Source organism: Xenopus tropicalis, chromosome 2 (genome assembly GCF_000004195.4).
Source record: "Xenopus tropicalis strain Nigerian chromosome 2, UCB_Xtro_10.0, whole genome shotgun sequence".
In the NCBI taxonomy this organism is placed as follows: domain Eukaryota; kingdom Metazoa; phylum Chordata; class Amphibia; order Anura; family Pipidae; genus Xenopus; species Xenopus tropicalis.
The window spans coordinates 6,321,718-6,343,706 of NC_030678.2; the positions used below are offsets into that span (position 1 = coordinate 6,321,718).

The following is a 21,989-nucleotide window of genomic DNA, read 5'->3' on the forward strand; positions in this document are numbered from 1 at the left end:
AGTTTATACTGGTCTGGGAACAAATCTGATTGGTTGCCGCCTGTTACAGAACCAGGGCACAAATAAATTCCTGGTTTCTGTAGGGAGTAAAAAAAACTGTAAAACGTTGTCCCTTTTCTGCCATGTTTAACTCCCAATGCAGCGACGGTCCTCGAATTCAGTGTAATAACAGCCTGGACAGCAGCTGCTGTACAAATCCACGTGAACAGCATCTCTATATAGAGTAGAAGGATTTTTGGATTCCAGCTGCAGTATAGGGGCAGTATAGGGGCTAGTGAGAATTTGCTTGGGAGAGAGCTGCATTACAATTGGGAGCGTACGGCAGCTCTGGGCAAACGGATTATACAGAGACTGATCCCAAGGGCCGGGCCGCTCCGGCCTCCTTAGCCAACACAGTGACAGGTCAGCTCTTTTGCTCAGAGCTCCATTTAGCTGTTATTCTGTAGGTGTCACTGCTTGAAATGGTCTGTAACAACATAAATCACCAGTAAGTGTGTCCCTAAATCACTTACCCAATTAGCGGCGGCACAGGAGTGCGTATGGGAGGGAAGCGCGGGCTGTAAGCATCTCCCATGTCATAAATAAGCTCAGAACTACACAGCCAATCAGGGGAGCCGAAGTGCCCCAGTCAGTGCCCCAGTCGGTGCCCCAGTCAGTGCCCCATTCAGTGCTCCAGTCAGTGCCCCAGTCAGTGCCCCAGTCGGTGCCCCAGTCAGTGCCCCAGTCGGTGCCCCAGTCAGTGCCCCAGTCAGTGCCCCAGTCAGTGCCCCAGTCAGTGCTCCAGTCAGTGCCCCAGTTAGTGCCCCAGTCGGTGCTCCAGTCAGTGCTCCAGTCAGTGCCCCAGTCAGTGCCCCAGTCAGTGCCCCAGTCAGTGCTCCAGTCAGTGCCCCAGTCAGTGCCCCAGTCAGTGCCCCAGTCAGTGCCCCAGTCAGTGCTCCAGTCAGTGCCCCAGTCAGTGCCCCAGTCAGTGCCCCAGTCAGTGCCCCAGTCAGTGCCCCAGTCAGTGCCCCAGTTAGTGCTCCAGTCAGTGCCCCAGTCAGTGCCCCAGTCAGTGCTCCAGTCAGTGCTCCAGTCAGTGCCTCAGTCAGTGCCCCAGTCAGTGCCCCAGTCAGTGCCCCAGTCAGTGCCCCAGTCAGTGCCCCAGTCAGTGCTCCTGTCAGTGCCCCAGTCAGTGCCCCAGTCAGTGCCCCAGTCAGTGCCCCAGTCAGTGCCCCAGTCAGTGCTCCTGTCAGTGCCCCAGTCAGTGCCCCAGTCAGTGCCCCAGTCAGTGCCCCAGTCAGTGCCCCAGTCAGTGCCCCAGTTAGTGCCCCAGTCAGTGCTCCAGTTAGTGCCCCAGTCAGTGCCCCAGTTAGTGCCCCAGTCAGTGCTCCAGTTAGTGCCCCAGTCAGTGCTCCAGTCAGTGCCCCAGTCAGTGCCCCAGTCAGTGCCCCAGTCAGTGCCCCTGTATTATTACTGTACTAACACTGTATTGTTACTGTACTATAACTGTACAATTACTATACTATTACTGTACTAATACTGTACTGATGCTGTACTAACATTGTACTATTACTATACTATTACTGTATTGATACTGTACTAACATGGTATTATTACTGTATTAACACTGTATTGTTACTATACTAATACTGTGCTAATACTGTACTATTACTATACAATTACTGTACTACCACTTTACTAATAGTCTTCGCTCCATTGCAGTTCATAGAAACCACAGACACTGTAGCCATGTGAGCAGCCCCTTGGGGCCCCGTCGGGCCGGAGAGCCCCCCTGTACCGTGGATAATGGATGAGCTGGGGGAACACAGCGCTTATGTACTTAGGAGCCGACAGCCGGGGGTCAGGGGTTACTCCGGGCTCCTTTCTTATTTGGAACGAGACAATAAATATTTTATTCCCAGTTACTGGAGAGACGGATCGATACAGTGTGTTCCAAGAATATCTGCGTTACAGTAGAACCCCGCTGGGTGCCAGTACCTGAAAGTACTACTCGGGGAACTTTTTGGCCCAAAGTGGGTCGCATGTTTTCCACCCAAACGAGCGGAATACGCTGCTTTCTGCTGCCCCCCCCCCAGTAGCCAGGGCCAGTACATGCTTACACAGCGATGCTCCACCTGTCACCATAGCAACTAGACAGCCGTTTAAATGTCACACATAACAGGTACTTTATACACCAAACGTATAATTAGCTGTACTTAGTTACAAAGCCTGTGAGTTTATGTCCCTGCTACAACTTGTTGAAGAACTACAACTCCCAGCAATGGCTGGCACTACTACCTGTAGTAAGGAACTGGCGTCCCATGTGTCATGTGACTCAGCTGCTGCTAACATGCTCCTGCATTGTGGCATCACTTCTGCCTATGGAGCTACAATCAGGCTGGGAGCAGCCAATGGGGATCCGGCAGGGGAGGCAGAGAGGTTCTACTTGTTTTAGTAGCTTGGCATGGGGGGCACGGGGGTGGGGCACGGGGGGCTATAGAACAGAGGCACAGTCTGTGGGGGAGACAGAGAATGAGGGCTCGGGGGGGAGAGTGAAGGAAGTAAAAAGTCACTACTTCTACCAGTACCCCCAGTTATGCCCTATTCATATAATGGTACCAGTGCCCCCCACTCACATGGATGTGCCAGTACCCCCAGTTATGCCCTATTCATATAATGGTACCAGTGCCCCCCACTCACATGGATGTGCCAGTACCCCCAGTTATGCCCTACTCATATAATGGTACCAGTGTCCCCCACTCACATGGATGTGCCAGTACCCCCAGTTATGCCCTATTCATATAATGGTACCAGTGCCCCCCACTCACATGGATGTGCCAGTACCCCCAGTTATGCCCTACTCATATAATGGTACCAGTGTCCCCCACTCACATGGATGTGCCAGTACCCCCAGTTATGCCCTACTCATATAATGGTACCAGTGCCCCCCACTCACATGGATGTGCCAGTACCCCCAGTTATGCCCTACTCATATAATGGTACCAGTGTCCCCCACTCACATGGATGTGCCAGTACCCCCAGTTATGCCCTACTCATATAATGGTACCAGTGTCCCCCACTCACATGGATGTGCCAGTACCCCCAGTTATGCCCTACTCATATAATGGTACCAGTGCCCCCCACTCACATGGATGTGCCAGTACCCCCAGTTATGCCCTACTCATATGACCTTACCAGTGGCCCCAGTTATGCTTTACTGATGACTGTAGCAGTGGCCCTCAGTTACTTATAACAGAAATGTACCAGTGCCCCCCCAGGTACTACTTACATACTTCAGTGCCCCCCCCCCCACCCCCCAGTAACTACTCACAGGAGTATATTAATGCCCCCCAGGTACTACTACTCACATGAAAGTTCCAGTGCCCCCCAGTTACTAATCACATGACTGTATCAGTGCCCCCCCCCCAGGTACTATTTATATGAACGTTCCAGTGCCCCTCCCCAGTGTATCAGTGCCCCCAGGTACTACTTACATGAATGTACAAGTGCCCCCCCCAGTTACAACTTGCAGGAATATACCAGTGCCCCCCCAAGTACTACTCACATGTAAGTACCAGTGCCCCCCAGTAACTACTCACATGAAAGTTCCAGTGCCCCCCAGTTACTAATCACATGACTGTATCAGTGCCCCCCCCCAGGTACTATTTATATGAACGTTCCAGTGCCCCTCCCCAGTGTATCAGTGCCCCCAGGTACTACTTACATGAATGTACAAGTGCCCCCCCCAGTTACAACTTGCAGGAATATACCAGTGCCCCCCCAAGTACTACTCACATGTAAGTACCAGTGCCCCCCAGTAACTACTCACATGAAAGTACCAGTGCCCCCCAGTAACTACTCACATGTAAGTACCAGTGCCCCCCAGTAACTACTCACATGAAAGTACCAGTGCCCCCCAGTAACTACTCACATGAAAGTACCAGTGCCCCCAGTAACTACTCACATGTAAGTACCAGTGCCCCCCAGTAACTACTCACATGTAAGTACCAGTGCCCCCCAGTAACTACTCACATGTAAGTACCAGTGCCCCCCAGTAACTACTCACATGTAAGTACCAGTGCCCCCCAGTAACTACTCACATGAAAGTACCAGTGCCCCCCAGTAACTACTCACATGTAAGTACCAGTGCCCCCCAGTAACTACTCACATGTAAGTACCAGTGCCCCCCAGTAACTACTCACATGTAAGTACCAGTGCCCCCCAGTTACCCAGTGGCACTTACCTTGCAGGTAGGTCATTACTCCCAGGAAGATCCACATTCCCTCAGGTCCTGTTGGCCACATCCTGGGGGGGGGGCAGCTGATAAGTAAAATATCCAATAGGGGGGGGGGGTATCCAATGTCCCGGAGTAGGAATCCCCGGCACTCGGAGCCGGCACAGCAGTTACCCAGTTACCCCGGGATGGGGTGCCAACCCCCCTGCCCCGGACACCTACAGGGGTAAGTACCGGCGGGGCTGCCGCCTATAATCCGGGGAAAGGGCAGCGCTGGCATGCAGAGCGGGGAATGGGCTCAGCGCGTCTCTAACTTCCCCTTTAATCCCGACACATTCACTGCCGCTCGGAGCGACTAACGCCGAGTAACGCCGACTAACGCCGAGCCGCTATTATGCGCATAAATCCCGCAGCGAACCCAAGGGCAGCATCCACATGGGGGGCCGGGGGCCCAGATCCCTAGTGAAAGGGCTCCTATAGATCCAGGGGGCCTGGGGATGTTTAGCTCCTCGGGGGGGGGGGCCAAATCCGATATAGTTTATGAGATACGGGGACAACAGTACCAATAACTCCAGGGGCTGGGGGCAATGAAAGCTCTTGGGGGGGGGCCCTAGGGTAACAATAGTTCGATGGGGGGGGGGCAGCTTCCGGGATCCAGAGATACAATGGGTTTCAGGGGGTCCAAACACACGTGTTTCCAGGGCCACACACAGGTACCGGGGTCTCATACACCCAAAGTACAAGGATCACATGATGTGCTGGGGGGCCCGGGATCAGGCGACTTGTGCTGGGGGGCTCCTACATCCCATGATTATAAGGACGGTGCTCCGCTGGGGTGTCCCCCAATGGCTCCTGGGGTGGGGGTTCCTAGATTCCAGTTCTGTGGGGTGAGAATAATCCTCAATGCTCCGCAGGGTGCGCAGAAAGCTCCGCAGGGTGCCCAGGGCTGAATGCTCCGCAGGGTGCGCAGAAAGCTCCGCAGGTGCCCAGAAAGCTCCGCAGGGTGCGCAGAAAGCTCCGCAGGGTGACCAGGGCTGAATGCTCCGCAGGTGCCCAGAAAGCTCCGCAGGGTCCCCAGAAAGCTCCGCAGGGTCCCCAGAAAGCTCCGCAGGGTGCGCAGAAAGCTCCGCAGGGTGCCCAGGGCTGAATGCTCCGCAGGTGCCCAGAAAGCTCCGCAGGGTCCCCAGAAAGCTCCGCAGGGTCCCCAGAAAGCTCCGCAGGGTGCGCAGAAAGCTCCGCAGGGTGCCCAGGGCTGAATGCTCCGCAGGTGCCCAGAAAGCTCCGCAGGGTGCCAAGAAAGCTCCGCAGGGTGCCCTGGGTGATGCCTAAGGATTGCGGTGCCGCTAGAATCCCAGGGCAGTGCCACCCTGCAGGCTGTGCCAGGCACCAATCCCCTGCCAGCTGCCGAGCCCCAGTCACTGGGCAGTAAGCACGATGCCCCCGTATGAGCACAATCCCCCCGCAGCGCCGCTACAGCCCGCACCCAGGGCGCATTGCATAGTCAGCTCGATCCCAGGTAGAGGGCAGGTTGCATAGTGGCCGATAGCTGCGTCCCGTTATCCGGACTGTCCCGGGAGCACACGTGTTCCCTCCTTCTCCCCCTCACTGACAGGCACTGCCGTCTCCGAGCAACCCGGGGACGCCGCCTCCCCCGCCCGATCCGCTGTGCCCGCAGCTTCCAGCGGCGAGTGGGGCAGCGCCACCTAGCGGAGACGAGAGCGCAGCGCACCCCTGTGGTTCATAGTCGCTCAATGGGTGCGCTACGATATGGAGTGGGTCCTCCTGGAGGAGAAGGGGTGCTGCTGTGCCATCGCTGCGGTGGGTGCTGCCTGGCCATGAACAGGTTAAACGCATGACGTGATGTAAGATGTTATTGGATGAGATCATGCAGTAAGGTGAATGGGAGACAAAGAGGGGTGTGAGGACAATAGGGAGGTGCGGGGCCAGACATGGGGAAGGGGGGTTTCTATTGTGCTGCAGGGGGGACACTCTCCTAGGGGCTCCCATTCGGGTGTGGGTGCTGCCTTAATGTGCTTGGGTGGTTACTAGGGACCTGGGTGCAGAGTGACTGGGGAATAGTGATATACAGGTACCGGTACCATATTATGTACTGTGGGGCTGGGCTGTGGGCTCACTTGGGTACCCCTGGAACTATAGCGGGGTGACTGTTACCCCAATGTTTCTATATATCTGTAACCTTGTTATGGGCTAAGGGGGCCCAGCCTGAAGGCCAGTTAGGGGGGGATTTGGGGTGAGTGCTTATTTGTGCCCTGGGTACCCCTGGAACTATAGCGGGGTGACTGTTACCCCAATGTTTCTATATATCTGTAACCTTGTTATGGGCTAAGGGGGCCCAGCCTGAAGGCCAGTTAGGGGGGATTTGGGGTGAGTGCTTATTTGTGCCCTGGGTACCCCTGGAACTATAGCAGGGTGACTGTTACCCCAATGTTTCTATATATCTGTAACCTTGTTATGGGCTAAGGGGGCCCAGCCTGAAGGCCAGTTAGGGGGGGGTTTGGGGTGAGAGCTTATTTGTGCCCCGGGTACCCCTGGAACTATAGCGGGGTGACTGTTACCCCAATGTTTATATATATCTGTAACCTTGTTATGGGCTAAGGGGGCCCAGCCTGAAGGCCAGTTAGGGGGGGATTTGGGGTGAGTGCTTATTTCTGCCCTGGGTACCCCTGGAACTATAGCAGGGTGACTGTTACCCCAATGTTTCTATATATCTGTAACCTTGTTATGGGCTAAGGGGGCCCAGCCTGAAGGCCAGTTAGGGGGGGATTTGGGGTGAGTGCTTATTTGTGCCCTGGGTACCCCTGGAACTATAGCAGGGTGATTGTTACCCCAATGTTTCTATATATCTGTAACCTTGTTATGGGCTAAGGGGCCCAGCCTGAAGGCCAGTTAGGGGGGGATTTGGGGTGAGTGCTTATTTGTGCCCTGGGTACCCCTGGAACTATAGCAGGGTGACTGTTACCCCAATGTTTCTATATATCTGTAACCTTGTTATGGGCTAAGGGGCCCAGCCTGAAGGCCAGTTAGGGGGGGATTTGGGGTGAGTGCTTATTTGTGCCCTGGGTACCCCTGGAACTATAGCAGGGTGACTGTTACCCCAATGTTTCTATATATCTGTAACCTTGTTATGGGCTAAGGGGGCCCAGCCTGAAGGCCAGTTAGGGGGGGATTTGGGGTGAGTGCTTATTTGTGCCCTGGGGTACCCCTGGAACTATAGCAGGGTGACTGTTACCCCAATGTTTCTATATATCTGTAACCTTGTTATGGGCTAAGGGGGCCCAGCCTAAAGGCCAGTTAGGGGGGGATTTGGGGTGAGTGCTTATTTGTGCCCTGGGTACCCCTGGAACTATAGCGGGGTGACTGTTACCCCAGTGTGTAGGGACTACCTGTCTCTCCAGTCTCCTCCCAACAAACATAGAGGCAGGTTAATTGGCTGCGGATACAATTAGCTATACATAAGCTCCACTGGGGAAGTGAATGGAGTTTAATCACAGTGGAATATGTAAGTGCTACAGAAATAAAGGATAATATGGGGAGGTAATTAGTCCAACTGGAAACTTTTACTTATGAAACCCTGATCCCAATATACTTTAGGTTTTCAATACAGAATCAGCCGCACAGCATTATGGGTTCCACCCTATTTTTGCATTTATAATGAAGTTATTTATCAGTAGAATTCTCATTGGGGAATTTCCTTGCATCTATAATTTTGTTTTTTGGCAACTTCTATAGCAAAACTAGGGGGCGCAGTGGGACGGTGTTAGGGGTGACCATTATGGGCAATTACAATTAAGGAATCTGCCGTACGGCTGGGCGCACAGCTTTATGGGTGGTGCAGGGCCCACCGGGGCTCCCATCCAAGGGGCCCTGCAGGTGCCCCCACCGGCCACGTCCCCTGCACACCCTAACCCCCTGCAGGGTCCCCCACCCTCCCCTGAGCAGCCGGGAGAGCGCTGGCAAGGGTCGGGTCTGGACCGCCGGGGCACTGGGAAAGCTGACAGTTTGCACATCAGTTACTTCAGGCCATAGTATAACTGTAAAGCCTATCTAACATGCTGCCCAGACTCACTGTCAGTTTGTGACATCACAGGGGGCGGATACCAAGGAAAGTTCACGCCTATTACTCACAAACAAACAATAAAAGCCCCTTCCCCACCCCCTGAGATACTAATCATGTGACTACTGGGGGCTATAAATGATGATAGTGCCCCTTTACACTGTGACTGTGTTCCCTTCTGCACCATTAGAATAGGGGGAATTTGGGGAGGGAGATGATCTCATCTGAGGCTTTGGGGGGGGGGGGGCAGAATTTTGAACCAATAACCCATCAGCACCGGGGCTTCTAATACAGCAAGTGGGGGGGAATGAAATAAGCATTAGATTTATATAGTGGGGCGCAGACGGTCTGTCTGTATGGGGCCTGTCATTTATCAGCCATTTTATTGGAGGTATAAAGTGACGGCCCATTAAGATGCCAAGCGTTACAGCGCCAACTCCTGCCCGGCCGCCCGCACTTTATCATTTAATCCTCATATCATTTATTTAGCTTTCTAATCTCAATGCCAAGGACAACATTTAGTAATAAACTGGGTTTATGGGAAGGGTCTGCCGCTGGGCGTATTATGGGATGCCGGCAGGGTTAGGGCAGAGCCAGTATATCTATGGGGTATAATCACAGGGGGCTCAGCTCTACCAACACGGGGGCTGATTTAGGTGACATTATTATATCACAGTCCCAAGGGTGCTGCCGCCAAGATCTGCCGCTACATAGGCTTTATGGGCACCCCTGGACTATTAGTATTATTAGGGTGAAGCTTACTGTGTGCCCGGGGCAATAACCCTACGGTGCCATTAGTGCTGGGGGAATCATTCATATGGTATTGCAATATTCATTCATATTATATATTTCTGTGCCCGTGAAAATCCATAGGATTGGCTATTGTTGGGACACATGATCACAGGTCAGCATATGATTGGCAGTTTTTGGACAGGGGCATCTGGGATACACACAGATAGATGGATAATAGATAGATAGATAGATAGATAATAGATAGATAGATAGATAGATAGATAGATGAATAGATAGATAGATGATAGTTAGATAAATAGGTAGATAGATAGATAGATGATAGATAGATAGATAGATAGATGATAGATAGATAGATAGATAGATAGATAGATAGATAATAGATAGATAGATAATAGATGAATAGATAGATAGATAGATAGATAGATAGATAGATAGATAGATAGATGAATAGATAGATAGATGATAGTTAGATAAATAGGTAGATAGATAGATAGATGATAGATAGATAGATAGATGATAGATAGATAGATAGATAGATGATAGATGATAAGATAGATAGATAGATAGATAGATAGATTAGATAGATAGATAGATAGGATAGCATGATAGATAGATAGATAGATAGATAGATAGATGATAGAAGATAGATAGATAGATAGATGATAGATAGATAGATAGATAGTATAGATAGATAGAAGATAGATAGATGAGATAGATAGATAGATAGATAGATAGATAGATAGATAGATAGATGATAGATAGATGATAGATAGATAGATAGATAGATGATAGATAGATAGATAGATAGATAGATAAATTGATAGATGATAGATAGGTAGATAGATGATAGATAGATAGATAGATAGATAGATAGATAGATAGATGATAGATAGATGGTAGATAGATAGATAGATAGATAGATAGATAGATAGATAGATAGATGATAGATAGATAGATAGATAGATAGATAGATAAATTGATAGATAGATAGATGATAGATAGATAGATAGATAGATGATAGATAAATAGGTAGATAAATAGATAGATAGAAAGATAGATAGATGATAGATAGATGATAGATAGATAGATAGATAGATAGATAGATAGATGATAGATAGATAGATAGATAGATAGATAATAGATAGATGATAGATAAATAGATAGATAGATAGATAGATAGATGATAGATAGATAGATAGATAGATAGATGATAGATAGATAGATAGATAGATAGATAGATAGATAGATAGATAGATAATAGATAGATGATAGATAAATAGGTAGATAGTTAGATAAATAGGTAGATAGGCTCCCAGACAGTGCTGCGCACACAAGGCCAGGGCTAGTGACCTACTTGGGAGAATCTGGCGCGCTGTGTTTGTGGGTCACTGCAAGGAAATGGCCGCATTTGGTGCAATGTGCTTCCTGCACTGAACTTCTGTCATTGTGTCATTAGATACAGTCTTAATGTTCCACTCTGTCTTATACAGGAACCGCCACCTGATTCCTTAAAGGGCATATAAACCCCACTAATGAACGGATTCACCTCACCGAGAGTGCGCCTCTAAGCACTTTTACAATTTACATTCACTTTTTGTGTTCAGTGGTTTCTGAAATATTAGCAGTTTTAGACCGCAGATATCAGGCTTCCAGCTCCACAGCCGGGTTAGAGTGTCAACGACCCTATCTTTCTACATCGTCTCTATGCATTCCGTTAACCCTTAAGTTGCTTGTGCTTTGTTGAGCCAAAATCCTGTTATTAGCAGTCTGAAAAGGCAAATTTCCCAGGAACCACTTAAAAAAGCCCAGAAAAATAATGTAAACGGCAAAAGCGCTCAGAGCACTCAGAGTGAGTTTATATGGATTCCTGTTTTGCTATTCCAGACGTATAAGCCAATATTATCCCAAGTGACCTATCCTTTGGGTCACAAGCATCTGTTATTGGCAACTTGTGTTCTTTTAATCAATGGGTTCCAGCTTAATACCTACAGTTTGTATAAATACACACAGACTTGTGGCAAAACAATCACAAACCGATGGCATTGTTACACCAGGCACTGGCACTGACGCAATTCCGACTGTGAAAATACGAGCCATAACGGGAATTCTGGGAATAAACACTGCATTGTGGGTAAAAAAAAAACACATGGTGACTTCCCAAAAACTTGTAAATGACCCTTCAATGGTTGGGCGGCATTGATATAAAGGGTTAGAAAGAGCTACAGAGCAGATATTCACTGGAGCCAGAAGCTGCCCTGTAAATTGGCAGCACTGTAGGCGAGCGAGACCTTAGCCAGCTCAGCACTGTATACGAGCGAGACCTTAGCCAGCTCAGCACTGTATACGAGCGAGACCTTAGCCAGCTCAGCACTGTATACGAGCGAGACCTTAGCAGCCTCAGCACTGTATACGAGCGAGACCTTAGCCAGCTCAGCACTGTATACGAGCGAGACCTAGCCAGCTCAGCACTGTATACGAGCGCGAGAGACCTTAGCCAGCTCAGCACTGTATACGAGCGAGGACCTAGCCGCTCAGCAGCTGTATAGCGAGACAGCTCAGCACTGTATACGAGCGAGACCTTAGCCAGCTCAGCACTGTATACGAGCGAGACCTTAGCCAGCTCAGCACTGTATACGAGCGAGACCTTATGCCAGCTGTATCTAACAGACTGCACTGATAATAGCATAACCTTGAGCCAGCTCAGCACTGTATACGAGCGAGACCTTAGCCAGCTCAGCACTGTATACAGCGAGACCTTAGCCAGCTCAGCACTGTATACAGACGAGAACCGTTAGCCAGCTCAGCACTGTAAACGAGCGAGGACCTTAGCCAGCTCAGCACTGTATACGAGCGAGACCCATAGCCAGCTCAGCACTGTATACGCGAGCGAGACCTTAGCCAGCTCAGCACTGTATACGAGCGAGACCTTAGCCAGCTCAGCACTGTAATACGAGCGAGACCTTAGCCAGCTCAGCACTGTATACAAGTGAGAAAGCCCATCGCTCAGCCCTTATGATACCAACGCTAGCACTGTATACGAGCGAAGACCTTAGCCAGCTCAGCACTGTATACAAGCGAGACCTTAGCCAGCTCAGCACTGTATACGAGCGAGACCTTAGCCAGCTCAGCAGATACGGGCCTGCCAGCTTTCAGCACTGTATACGCAGCAGAGGACCTTAGCCAGCTCAGCCACTGTGTATACGAGCGAGACCTTAGTCAGCTCAGCACTGTATACGGGACTAGCCAGCCAGCACTTTACCGGGGCCTGAGCCAGCTCAGCACTGTATACGAGCGGAGACCTTAGCCAGCTCAGCACTGTGATACGAGCGAGACCCTTAGCCAAGCTTCAGCACTGTATAACGAGCGAGACCTTAGCCAGTCATTCACTGTATACGAGCGAGACCTTAGCCAGCTCAGCAGCTGTTATGAGCAGACCTTAGCCAGCTCAGCACTGTATACGAGGAGACCTTAGCCAGCTCAGCACTGTATACGAGCGAGACCTTAGCCAGCTCAGCACTGTTACGAGCGAGACCTTAGCCAGCTCAGCACTGTATACGAGATGAGACCTTAGCCAGCTCAGCACTGTATACGAGCGAGACCTTAGCCAGCTCAGCACTGTATACGAGCGAGACCTTAGCCAGCTCAGCACTGTATACGAGTGAACCTTAGCCAGCTCAGCACTGTATACGAGCGAGACCTTAGCCAGCTCAGCACTGTATGCGAGCGAGACCTTAGCCAGCTCAGCACTGTATACGAGCGAGACCTTAGCCAGCTCAGCACTGTATACGAGCGAGACCTTAGCCAGCTCAGCACTGTATACGAGCGAGACCTTAGCCAGCTCAGCACTGTATACGAGCGAGACCTTAGCCAGCTCAGCACTGTATACGAGCGAGACCTTAGCCAGCTCAGCACTGTATAGCAGCACTGATAGCGAGCGAGACCTTAGCCAGCTCAGCACTGTATACGAGCGAACCTTAGCCAGCTCAGCACTGTATACGAGCGAGACCTTAGCCAGCTCAGCACTGTATACGAGCGAGACCTTAGCCAGCTCAGCACTGTATACGAGCGAGACCTTAGCCAGCTCAGCACTGTATGCGAGCGAGACCTTAGCCAGCTCAGCACTGTACGAGCGAGACCTTAGCCAGCTCAGCACTGTATGCGAGCGAGACCTTAGCCAGCTCAGCACTGTATGCGAGCGAGACCTTAGCCAGCTCAGCACTGTATACGAGCGAGACCTTAGCCAGCTCAGCACTGTATGCGAGCGAGACCTTAGCCAGCTCAGCACTGTATACGAGCGAGACCTTAGCCAGCTCAGCACTGTATGCGAGCGAGACCTTAGCCAGCTCAGCACTGTATACGAGCGAGACCTTAGCCAGCGCAGCACTGTATACGAGCGAGACCTTAGCCAGCTGCCGGCTGCTCTCCGTGGTGCTGAACCTGCTCTATTGCCGGATATCAGTATTTGGACTCAACTGGGCCTCTTGTCCCAGGGGTTGTTCGCCTGATTCTTTCCAGCTTTCAAATGGGGGTCACTGGTTATTCAAACCACTGTCTGGTTGCTAAGGTAATTTGGACCCTAGCAACCAGACACCTGTTGAAATTGCAAACTGGAGAGCTGCTGAACAAAAAGCTAATTAATTAAAAACAATAAAATATGATAACCAAATATACAGAGAAGGAATGTTCTGGGCACACAATAAGCTGTACCCCCATACTGTACTGTCTAAGGGAAACACTATGGCACCCCCTACCCATATGTATAAATACAAACATACAGAGAAGGAATGTTCTGGGCACACAATAAGCTGTACCCCCATACTGTACTGTCTAAGGGAAACACTATGGCACCCCCTACCCATATGTATAAATACAAATATACAGAGAAGGAATGTTCTGGGCACACAATAAGCTGTACCCCCATACTGTACTGTCTAAGGGAACACTATGGCACCTCCTACCCATATGTATAAATACAAATATACAGAGAAGGAATGTTCTGGGCACACAATAAGCTGTACCCCCATACTGTACTGTCTAAGGGAAACACTATGGCACCTCCTACCCATATGTATAAATACAAATATACAGAGAAGGAATGTTCTGGGCACACAATAAGCTGTACCCCCATACTGTACTGTCTAAGGGAAACACTATGGCACCTCCTACCCATATGTATAAATACAAATATACAGAGAAGGAATGTTCTGGGCACAATAAGCTGTACCCCCATACTGTACTGTCTAAGGGAAACACTATGGCACCTCCTACCCATATGTATAAATACAAATATACAGAGAAGGAATGTTCTGGGCACAATAAGCTGTACCCTCATACTGTACTGTCTAAGGGAAACACTATGGCACCCCCTACCCATATGTATAAATACAAATATACAGAGAAGGAATGTTCTGGGCACACAATAAGCTGTACCCCCATACTGTACTGTCTAAGGGAAACACTATGGCACCTCCTACCCATATGTATAAATACAAATATACAGAGAAGGAATGTTCTGGGCACACAATAAGCTGTACCCCCATACTGTACTGTCTAAGGGAAACACTATGGCACCTCCTACCCATATGTATAAATACAAATATACAGAGAGGAAGGGTTTTGTGTGTTTCACAAACTTGTTACTTTATAACATGAAGAGCTTCCAGACCTTATTTGAATGATCAAGTGGAAGAGTCTTCTTGTTCCCTCGGAACTGTATGATCCGTAATCGTTTTGCTGGACGCCTGGAACAGATTGAGGTTCTGAAGAACATGAAGAAAAAAAACAGAGTACAAACAGTATTTGGCTTTGTTCCGTTCTCTTAAATAACAGCAAGTACAATTTCTGATACAATGAGGAACGTTACAGGACACCTTATTGATATTAAGTGTTAGCTTGGTGCCTAATCACCTTGGCAAAGGCATTCTCCACGGTCCAATGGCACCCCTAGTGGTGCCATTACGTAAATAGAGGTAGCCTAGAACAGCCTGTGGCAGAGACACTGGCACCGCGGACGGCCAATGAAATTGAGATTTGGCTTGGAGATAAGTCAGATATCTTCTTATATCTCTAAATTAGTAATAAAGCAAAGAGCAATGCTGGCCTTGTATCCGAAACCTACACCTATTAAGCGTTTTAGTGGTAAGTACATTTAACTGTTTCATTTTCTATTCTGCTTTGAAGTCGTTGCCAAATACCCTGTCCCTGTTGCCATTATTTTATAGCTGAGAAACACTGATAAATAACCTTCGGGGACACTATTGTCTTCTTTCTTTTTGATATTTTTTTTATTGGTGCAGTCAGACGGCCAAACGCATCATTGGCCAACTCCGGGCGCTACGCCTCGTGCAGCTTAGAGCTTTCCCATCAAAGCCTGGCACAAAGCAGATTTGCATGGTCAGCACAGAGAGCCAGGGCCTGTATTCGTACAGAAGGGGCCTATAGCAATGAAGGATGAGGGGGACCCCAGTTATGGGGTATTTTGCCCAGGGCCAGTGTAAAATACCCTCTCCTCCTCACCCACTTGCATTGAAGGGGCACCCCCTACTGTAGCTGAATAGTAAGAGTTGTAGGAATAGCTTCACCAGCTGCTTCGGCTGGTCCTTCTGTAGGAAGAGTAGAGTTAGTTGGTACTTATCCCCCCCCAAAAGAAGGCTACAACATGTGGGGTGTATATGCTTTAGAACAGGGGTCCCCAACCTTTTTACTTGTGATCCATATTCAAAGGTAAAAAGAGTTGAGGAGCAACACAAGCATTAAAAATAGTTCCTGGTGGTGCCAAATAAGGGCTATGATTGGCTATTTGGTAGACCTTATATTAACTAGAGGCCAGGGTCGGACTGGGCCCCGGCTCTAGTGGGCGCCGGTGGCCCAGACCCGAGCCTTTGCCGGCGCTCTCCCCTGCCCGACTGCTCCTCCCCAGATGCGTTAAATTTACGCACTTGGGGGAGGACGTTGGGTGGGACGCCCTGCGAGGGGGGTTAGGGGGGCCCCTGTGGGGGGGGTTAAGGGATGTGGTCAGTGGGAGCTCTGGTGGGCCCTTCACCCCTTCAACCCCCCAGTTCAACCCTGCTAGTGGCCTACTTTTGTTCTGTTTGGCAGTACACCTGGTTTCTGTGCAACTAAAACATACGTCCAAGCCTGGAATTAAAAATAAGCACCTGCTTTGGGGCCACTGGGAGCAACATCCAAAGGGGAGGGTGAGGAACACGTTGCCCCCAAGCCACTAGTTGGGGATCACTGCTTTAGAAGAAGGTCAACCAAGAAAGGGGGTCCCATGAGTAGGTTAGCAGTAAGTAAAACTCCTAGTGGTCCTGATGTAGGCAAGAGAGACCTAAATCACAGACGGTTGGGTCTTACCAAAAATTAGGTAGGACTTTGAGGGTCAGGATGTGCCTGGAAAGAGTAAGGACGCCCAAATTGTGCCATTTTTCATATTCAAATGTTGGGAGGTAAAGTGTAAAGGAGAAAATGTTATAGGTATAGCAAGCTGGGCAGCCTCGACAAGGTGTGTAATAGGTTTAGAGCCCCAATGGTTAAAACTAGACACATGAGTGGAGTCTATAGACTAGGGGCCGTCTCCATGCTCAAGGATATTGGAGGTTTTAGAGTAACTAACCAGCAATTTTGGGGAGATATCTGTGCCTTTGCCTCCCTATTACTCACTACCATTTGCTTCCAGGGTGCGTAAGTGCCAGCAGCTTATAAGCTTACAGACACGCAGTGCTACAGGGGCTAAAGATTCCCCTCCTCAGCTCCACGTGGAGCTTCTAATCTTCTCTAAATCCAACTGATTTCATCTGCACAGAAATTGACTTTTCCTTCTTTAATCATTGCTTTTGCCTGTTCTAGTGGTTATGTTAATGTGGTAAGTGCAGCTGGAATGATGAACTTACAAGAGCTAGTAAATAATAAATGTGGATTAACGGGAGCTATACTGAGAGGGGGCGGAAGGTTGAACACATTAATCCTATTACCAGTTGCCTTATTAGCTGGGTGCGTTATTAATCTGCTTTGTAGTATAGAGGGGTCGTGTATGAACAATACCTTGCCCTGTTAGGGTTCCTCACTCAAATGGAAGGTGCACTAATATGCCCTGTGCCCTATCCCATAATTTACCCTTGTATAACATAATCCGATTCATTCATTTATGGAGATGCAGTAAAATGACACAGAGAGAGCTGTTGGTTGTTGTTTAGAATCCCATTAGTGCTGCAAAGTATTTCCCGGCTTTTCGTGAACCCCAGAGATATTTTGGGGGGATTACAACCATGCAGTAATATAGGTATGTTGTGGAAAGAGTGAATATGCCAAGGAGGTTCTGATCTGCCTTCAGCCTATGTCCATTAGTGACAGCAAGTGTTCTGGTATTGTGCTTGGACCCTTTGCTATCATCCTCCCAAGAGTTCTAAGAGGTGGCTGGCCTAGTAGATGCTTCAAGGGTCTCCCTTAACTATAACAAGGTTGGTGGACAGGGGGGATAAAAATAAAGATGGGCTTCACCTAGAAATATGAGAAAGGGGATCCAAGGCTTCTTGTGTCATTAATTGAAACAGTATAGGGCACCCGTGTCCTCTCCTTTATGACTAAGGTTCTGGAAAAGAAACAATAAAGGGCTGTGTTTTCCTGAGAAGTCATCAAAACAGAAGTTGGACGGCCAAACTTGTTCAATTTCAGGATTCGGGCTCCATTTATTCTCAACTGAGACTGAGACCGTCAACATGAGCTCCTCAACCGTGTCTATTGGCTTCTGTAGATCCCTGACTTTCTCCCACCTAACAGAAACCATTGTTCAGATGTGTCCGTCCTTCCACCGAAGCTTTTGTTGTTTTAATTCTCTTGGGATGGAAATGTGTTGCTCATTATCCACTCTTGTGTATCTGGGAAATGGTTTGAGGTGATGCTAAAACCTCATAAGGCGGGGCTAGAAATGTAAAGATGTCCCCATTATTTCAGAGCAAAGTGTTCCTAGGATCTATGGGTGCCCTCCAAACCCGTGGAATGGCTATATTTTGTAGGATTAATGGCCTTTTTCAGTGAAACCTTTTGGACATAGGCCGTGACTACTACAAATTGAAAAAATATGCCTTTATGGCCTGAATATTAAGTACTCATAGTTTTCCACAGTATCCATAGCATCTTTGTAGGATTAATGGAAAAGCTGGTGTCATACCATCTTCATTCCTTGGACAATATGTTTTATGATCTCTAAGGAAACCTCCATTTCTGGCTTGTTGCCTGTCTCCTGAAAAAAACTATGGATATCCACAAAGCCTCCTCCATCTTTTATCTTGTATTGGAAATATACATCTCCCACACAATTTCTTTTTTTATGTTTGTATCTCTGTTCTGTCCAGATGTTCACCTTAAGTTCTGCTTTAGCCTTAAATCTCATCCTGCTATGACCGAATGTGACACCGACCTTACTGATAGAGGCACCAGATCCACCTCAAATACAAAATCTGAAGCCATTTTCAACTCCACCAGAGCCGAAATGATTGGATCTCTTTTAGTCCATTTTGTGTCTCCTCTGCTCTCTAGTCCTAATATCATTTCCTCACTTCATAAGGTAAATACTACTGCCTAACAAGACTAAAGGTGCCCATACACGTAAAGATCCGCTTGCTTGGAGAGGTCGCCAAGCGAGCGGATCTTCTCCCGATATCCCCACCTACGGGCGGCAATATCATGGGGAACTCAAGACCAAATGATCGAAATATAACGACGGTAATAGGCGCAGTCGGTTCGGGGGCTGCATCAATGAGCCCATGCGGTCCCCAATCCAACTGGATTTTTTAACCTGCCCGATCGATATCTGCCCAATTTCATGCCAGATATCGTTTGGGCAGGCCCATCGTTACTGCTCCTACACAGGCCGATAAGCTGCCGAATCTGTCTAAGGGACCAATATCAGCAGCTAGAATCGGCCACCTTAAGGGAAACCCTTGTGAGGTCCACATCAATTTTTCTGCCCGTGTGATCCGTCAGTGAGTTGATATCACCTACAGTCAAAGTTGTTTTTCTACTTGTAAGACAGATGTACCTGGGATGAATGAAAACTTCTGGAGGACTTTATGGACTTTTAGACGTCAAGCAGAATCAATATAAAGTAAGCCCGTGAGCAGATGTGGTCCTTACCCAACAGGTTTTTGAAACCTGCCCGATTTTTGGCAACACATCCATCTGCATCAAACGAAGTTACATAGTTATTCTGAGATGAAATGCAAAGGTCCACCAAGTCCAACACCTTCAAATGGCCCCAAGTGCGACAGCTTCAGGGCTTCCGCTGCGGCCAATGTCAAAAGGCACAACTGAATTGTGTCTAAACAATCCGGCTTGGACATTATTTGAGCACTAATAGGGCTATTTACAAATGGTCAGATTTTTTTTTTTTTTTTTGCCAATTCTGATTTTTTTGGTGAGCCAAAAAGTGTCTGTGAGTCACACAAGCATGAAAATAGTTATTTCAGAATGCCAAATAAGGGCTGTGATTGGCTATTTGGTGGCCCCATATGGACTGTTGGCCTGCAGGAGTAAAACTGTGTCTCTGGGCTTCCATAACGTGCCTCCAAGCCAGAAATGTAAAAATGGCACCTACTTTGGGGCCACTGGGAGCAACACCAAAGGGCACCATGTTGCCCCCCCGAGCCACTGGTTGGGGACCATGAGTCCAAACAGCTAAAAATCGGAATCTGACAAATCGCCAGCTGAGATCATGTAGAGTCAATGGTAGATTTTCCTTCCATGAAGGATCCTTCTTTTGCTTCGAAACTTTAGAGGTTTTGGATTTTTGACACTGGTAGAGGTCTCGGTGCGACAACTGAACTTTTCTGCGACTTTTTCCCGCACGGACTTTTTCTATCCACATTTTTACGTCAGACGTTCGTGTAAATTAGTTTATGACGCATCGGACGCCATTGAGCCAAGTTTAACTACCCCCCCCTGGAAAATACAATGACACTGAAATTAGGGGGGGAAAAAGGCAAAGCAAACAATACCGGCACTCTTTTAAAATCCATATACAGGTATATTACCTGTTATCCAGAATGCTCAGGACCAAGGGTATTCCGGATAAGAGGTCTTTCCGTAATTTGGATCTCCATACCTAAACTAAAAAATCAATAAATAAAATCAAAAAATGAATTAAATCCATTGGGATTGTTTTGCATCCAATAAGGGGTAATTATATCTTAGTTGGGATCAAGTACAGGTACTGTTTTATTATTACAGAGAAAAGGGAATCATTTAACCATGAAATAAACCCAATAGGGCTGTTCTGCCCCAATAAGGGGTAATTATATCTTAGTTGGGATCAAGTACAGGTACTGTTTTATTATTACAGAGAAAAGGGAATCATTTAACCATGAAATAAACCCAATAGGGCTGTTCTGCCCCAATAAGGGGTAATTATATCTTAGTTGGGATCAAGTACAGGTACTGTTTTATTATTACAGAGAAAAGGGAATCATTTAACCATGAAATAAACCCAATGGGCTGTTCTGCCCCCAATAAGGGGTAATTATATCTTAGTTGGGATCAAGTACAGGTACTGTTTATTATTACAGAGAAAAGGGAATCATTTAACCATGAAATAAACCCAATAGGGCTGTTCTGCCCCCAATAAGGGGTAATTATATCTTAGTTGGGATCAAGTACAGGTACTGTTTTATTATTACAGAGAAAAGGGAATCATTTAACCATGAAATAAACCCAATAGGGCTGTTCTGCCCCAATAAGGGGTAATTATATCTTAGTTGGGATCAAGTACTGGTACTGTTTTATTATTACAGAGAAAAGGGAATCATTTAACCATTAAATAAACCCAATAGGGCTGTTCTGCCCCCAATAAGGGGTAATTATATCTTAGTTGGGATCAAGTACAGGTACTGTTTTATTATTACAGAGAAAAGGGAATCATTTAACCATTAAATAAACCCAATAGGGCTGTTCATACCTGTACAAAAAATATGAACAGCACCATAATTCAGAAACAAAAAAGATGATTTTAGAAAAAAGGTTGAGATGAATTAAAACCAAAATAAATTCCATTTCCCGTGGTCATATCCCTTTAACGTGGCCTGAGCAGAAACAACAAATGACATTTATTGTAGGTTTCTTGTTTGTATTGCGCATTGTTATGATTTCATCTTAAAACTTTGGCCCGGCTATTTGGGTCTCCATGACAACGGCACGCATCAAAGCGTATTCTTGGCTACCCAAGGTTTGCAATTAAAGATGCTTATTTTAGCCCAAAATGCCAGCCCTTGAATTATTCCCATCCAGATAAAGCAATGTCATTATATTTGCACTGATTAAATGGTAATGATTTCCAATTTCCCCCTCTTTTCTGTTATTTTTCGATGCTCGCGGGCGCCGGGGCCTCGCTGCCAATTAAATCTGACATGGCTATTGTTGGTTTGGATGGGGCGCTCGCAGAGTCGGCAGATGATGAATACGTTCCCGGCGCTGCTACATAAAGGCACTGAGCTTTGATGCCGCGTATCAATATTTCATTGTGTGGCCTGGAGTTCCGAGCGGTAGAATTTGGCGAGGGTTTCCGGACCTGTGAGCGTGGAAAGGAGACAGGTAGAGGGGCAATGAAAGCTACTTGTTCACAATGCAAGTACAATGGAAGTAAGTGAACTGAGAGGGCTGTTCCTGCCGAATTGTGCTTAGTACAGGGGAATCCCTATGTGCTATAGTTTTATTGTATCTCTCTGTACAGGCTATGGGCAAACTTAGGGGCTGTTCCTGCTGAATTGTGCTTAGTACAGGGGAATCCCTATGTGCCATAGTTTTATGGTATCTCTCTGTACAGGCTATGGGCAAACTTAGGGGGCTGTTCCTGCTGAATTGTGCTTAGTACAGGGGAATCCCTATGTGCCATAGTTGTATGGTATCTCTCTGTACAGGCTATGAGCAAACTTAGGGGGCTGTTCCTGCTGAATTGTG

The 21,989-nt window shown here is 47.9% G+C and overlaps 1 protein-coding gene across 1 annotated transcript in view; it reads right to left on the bottom strand.

Moving 5' to 3' along the window:
- igsf11 (immunoglobulin superfamily member 11) overlaps window positions 1–5,850 on the bottom strand; it is a 164,918-nt gene extending 159,068 nt beyond the window's left edge. The window contains exon 1 of the mRNA XM_031896447.1: window positions 4,223–5,850. Within this exon, the coding sequence (XP_031752307.1) occupies window positions 4,223–4,283 (61 nt within the window). The 5' untranslated portion in view covers window positions 4,284–5,850. The remainder of the gene's footprint in view (window positions 1–4,222) is intronic.
- Between the last annotated feature and the right edge of the window lie 16,139 nt (window positions 5,851–21,989).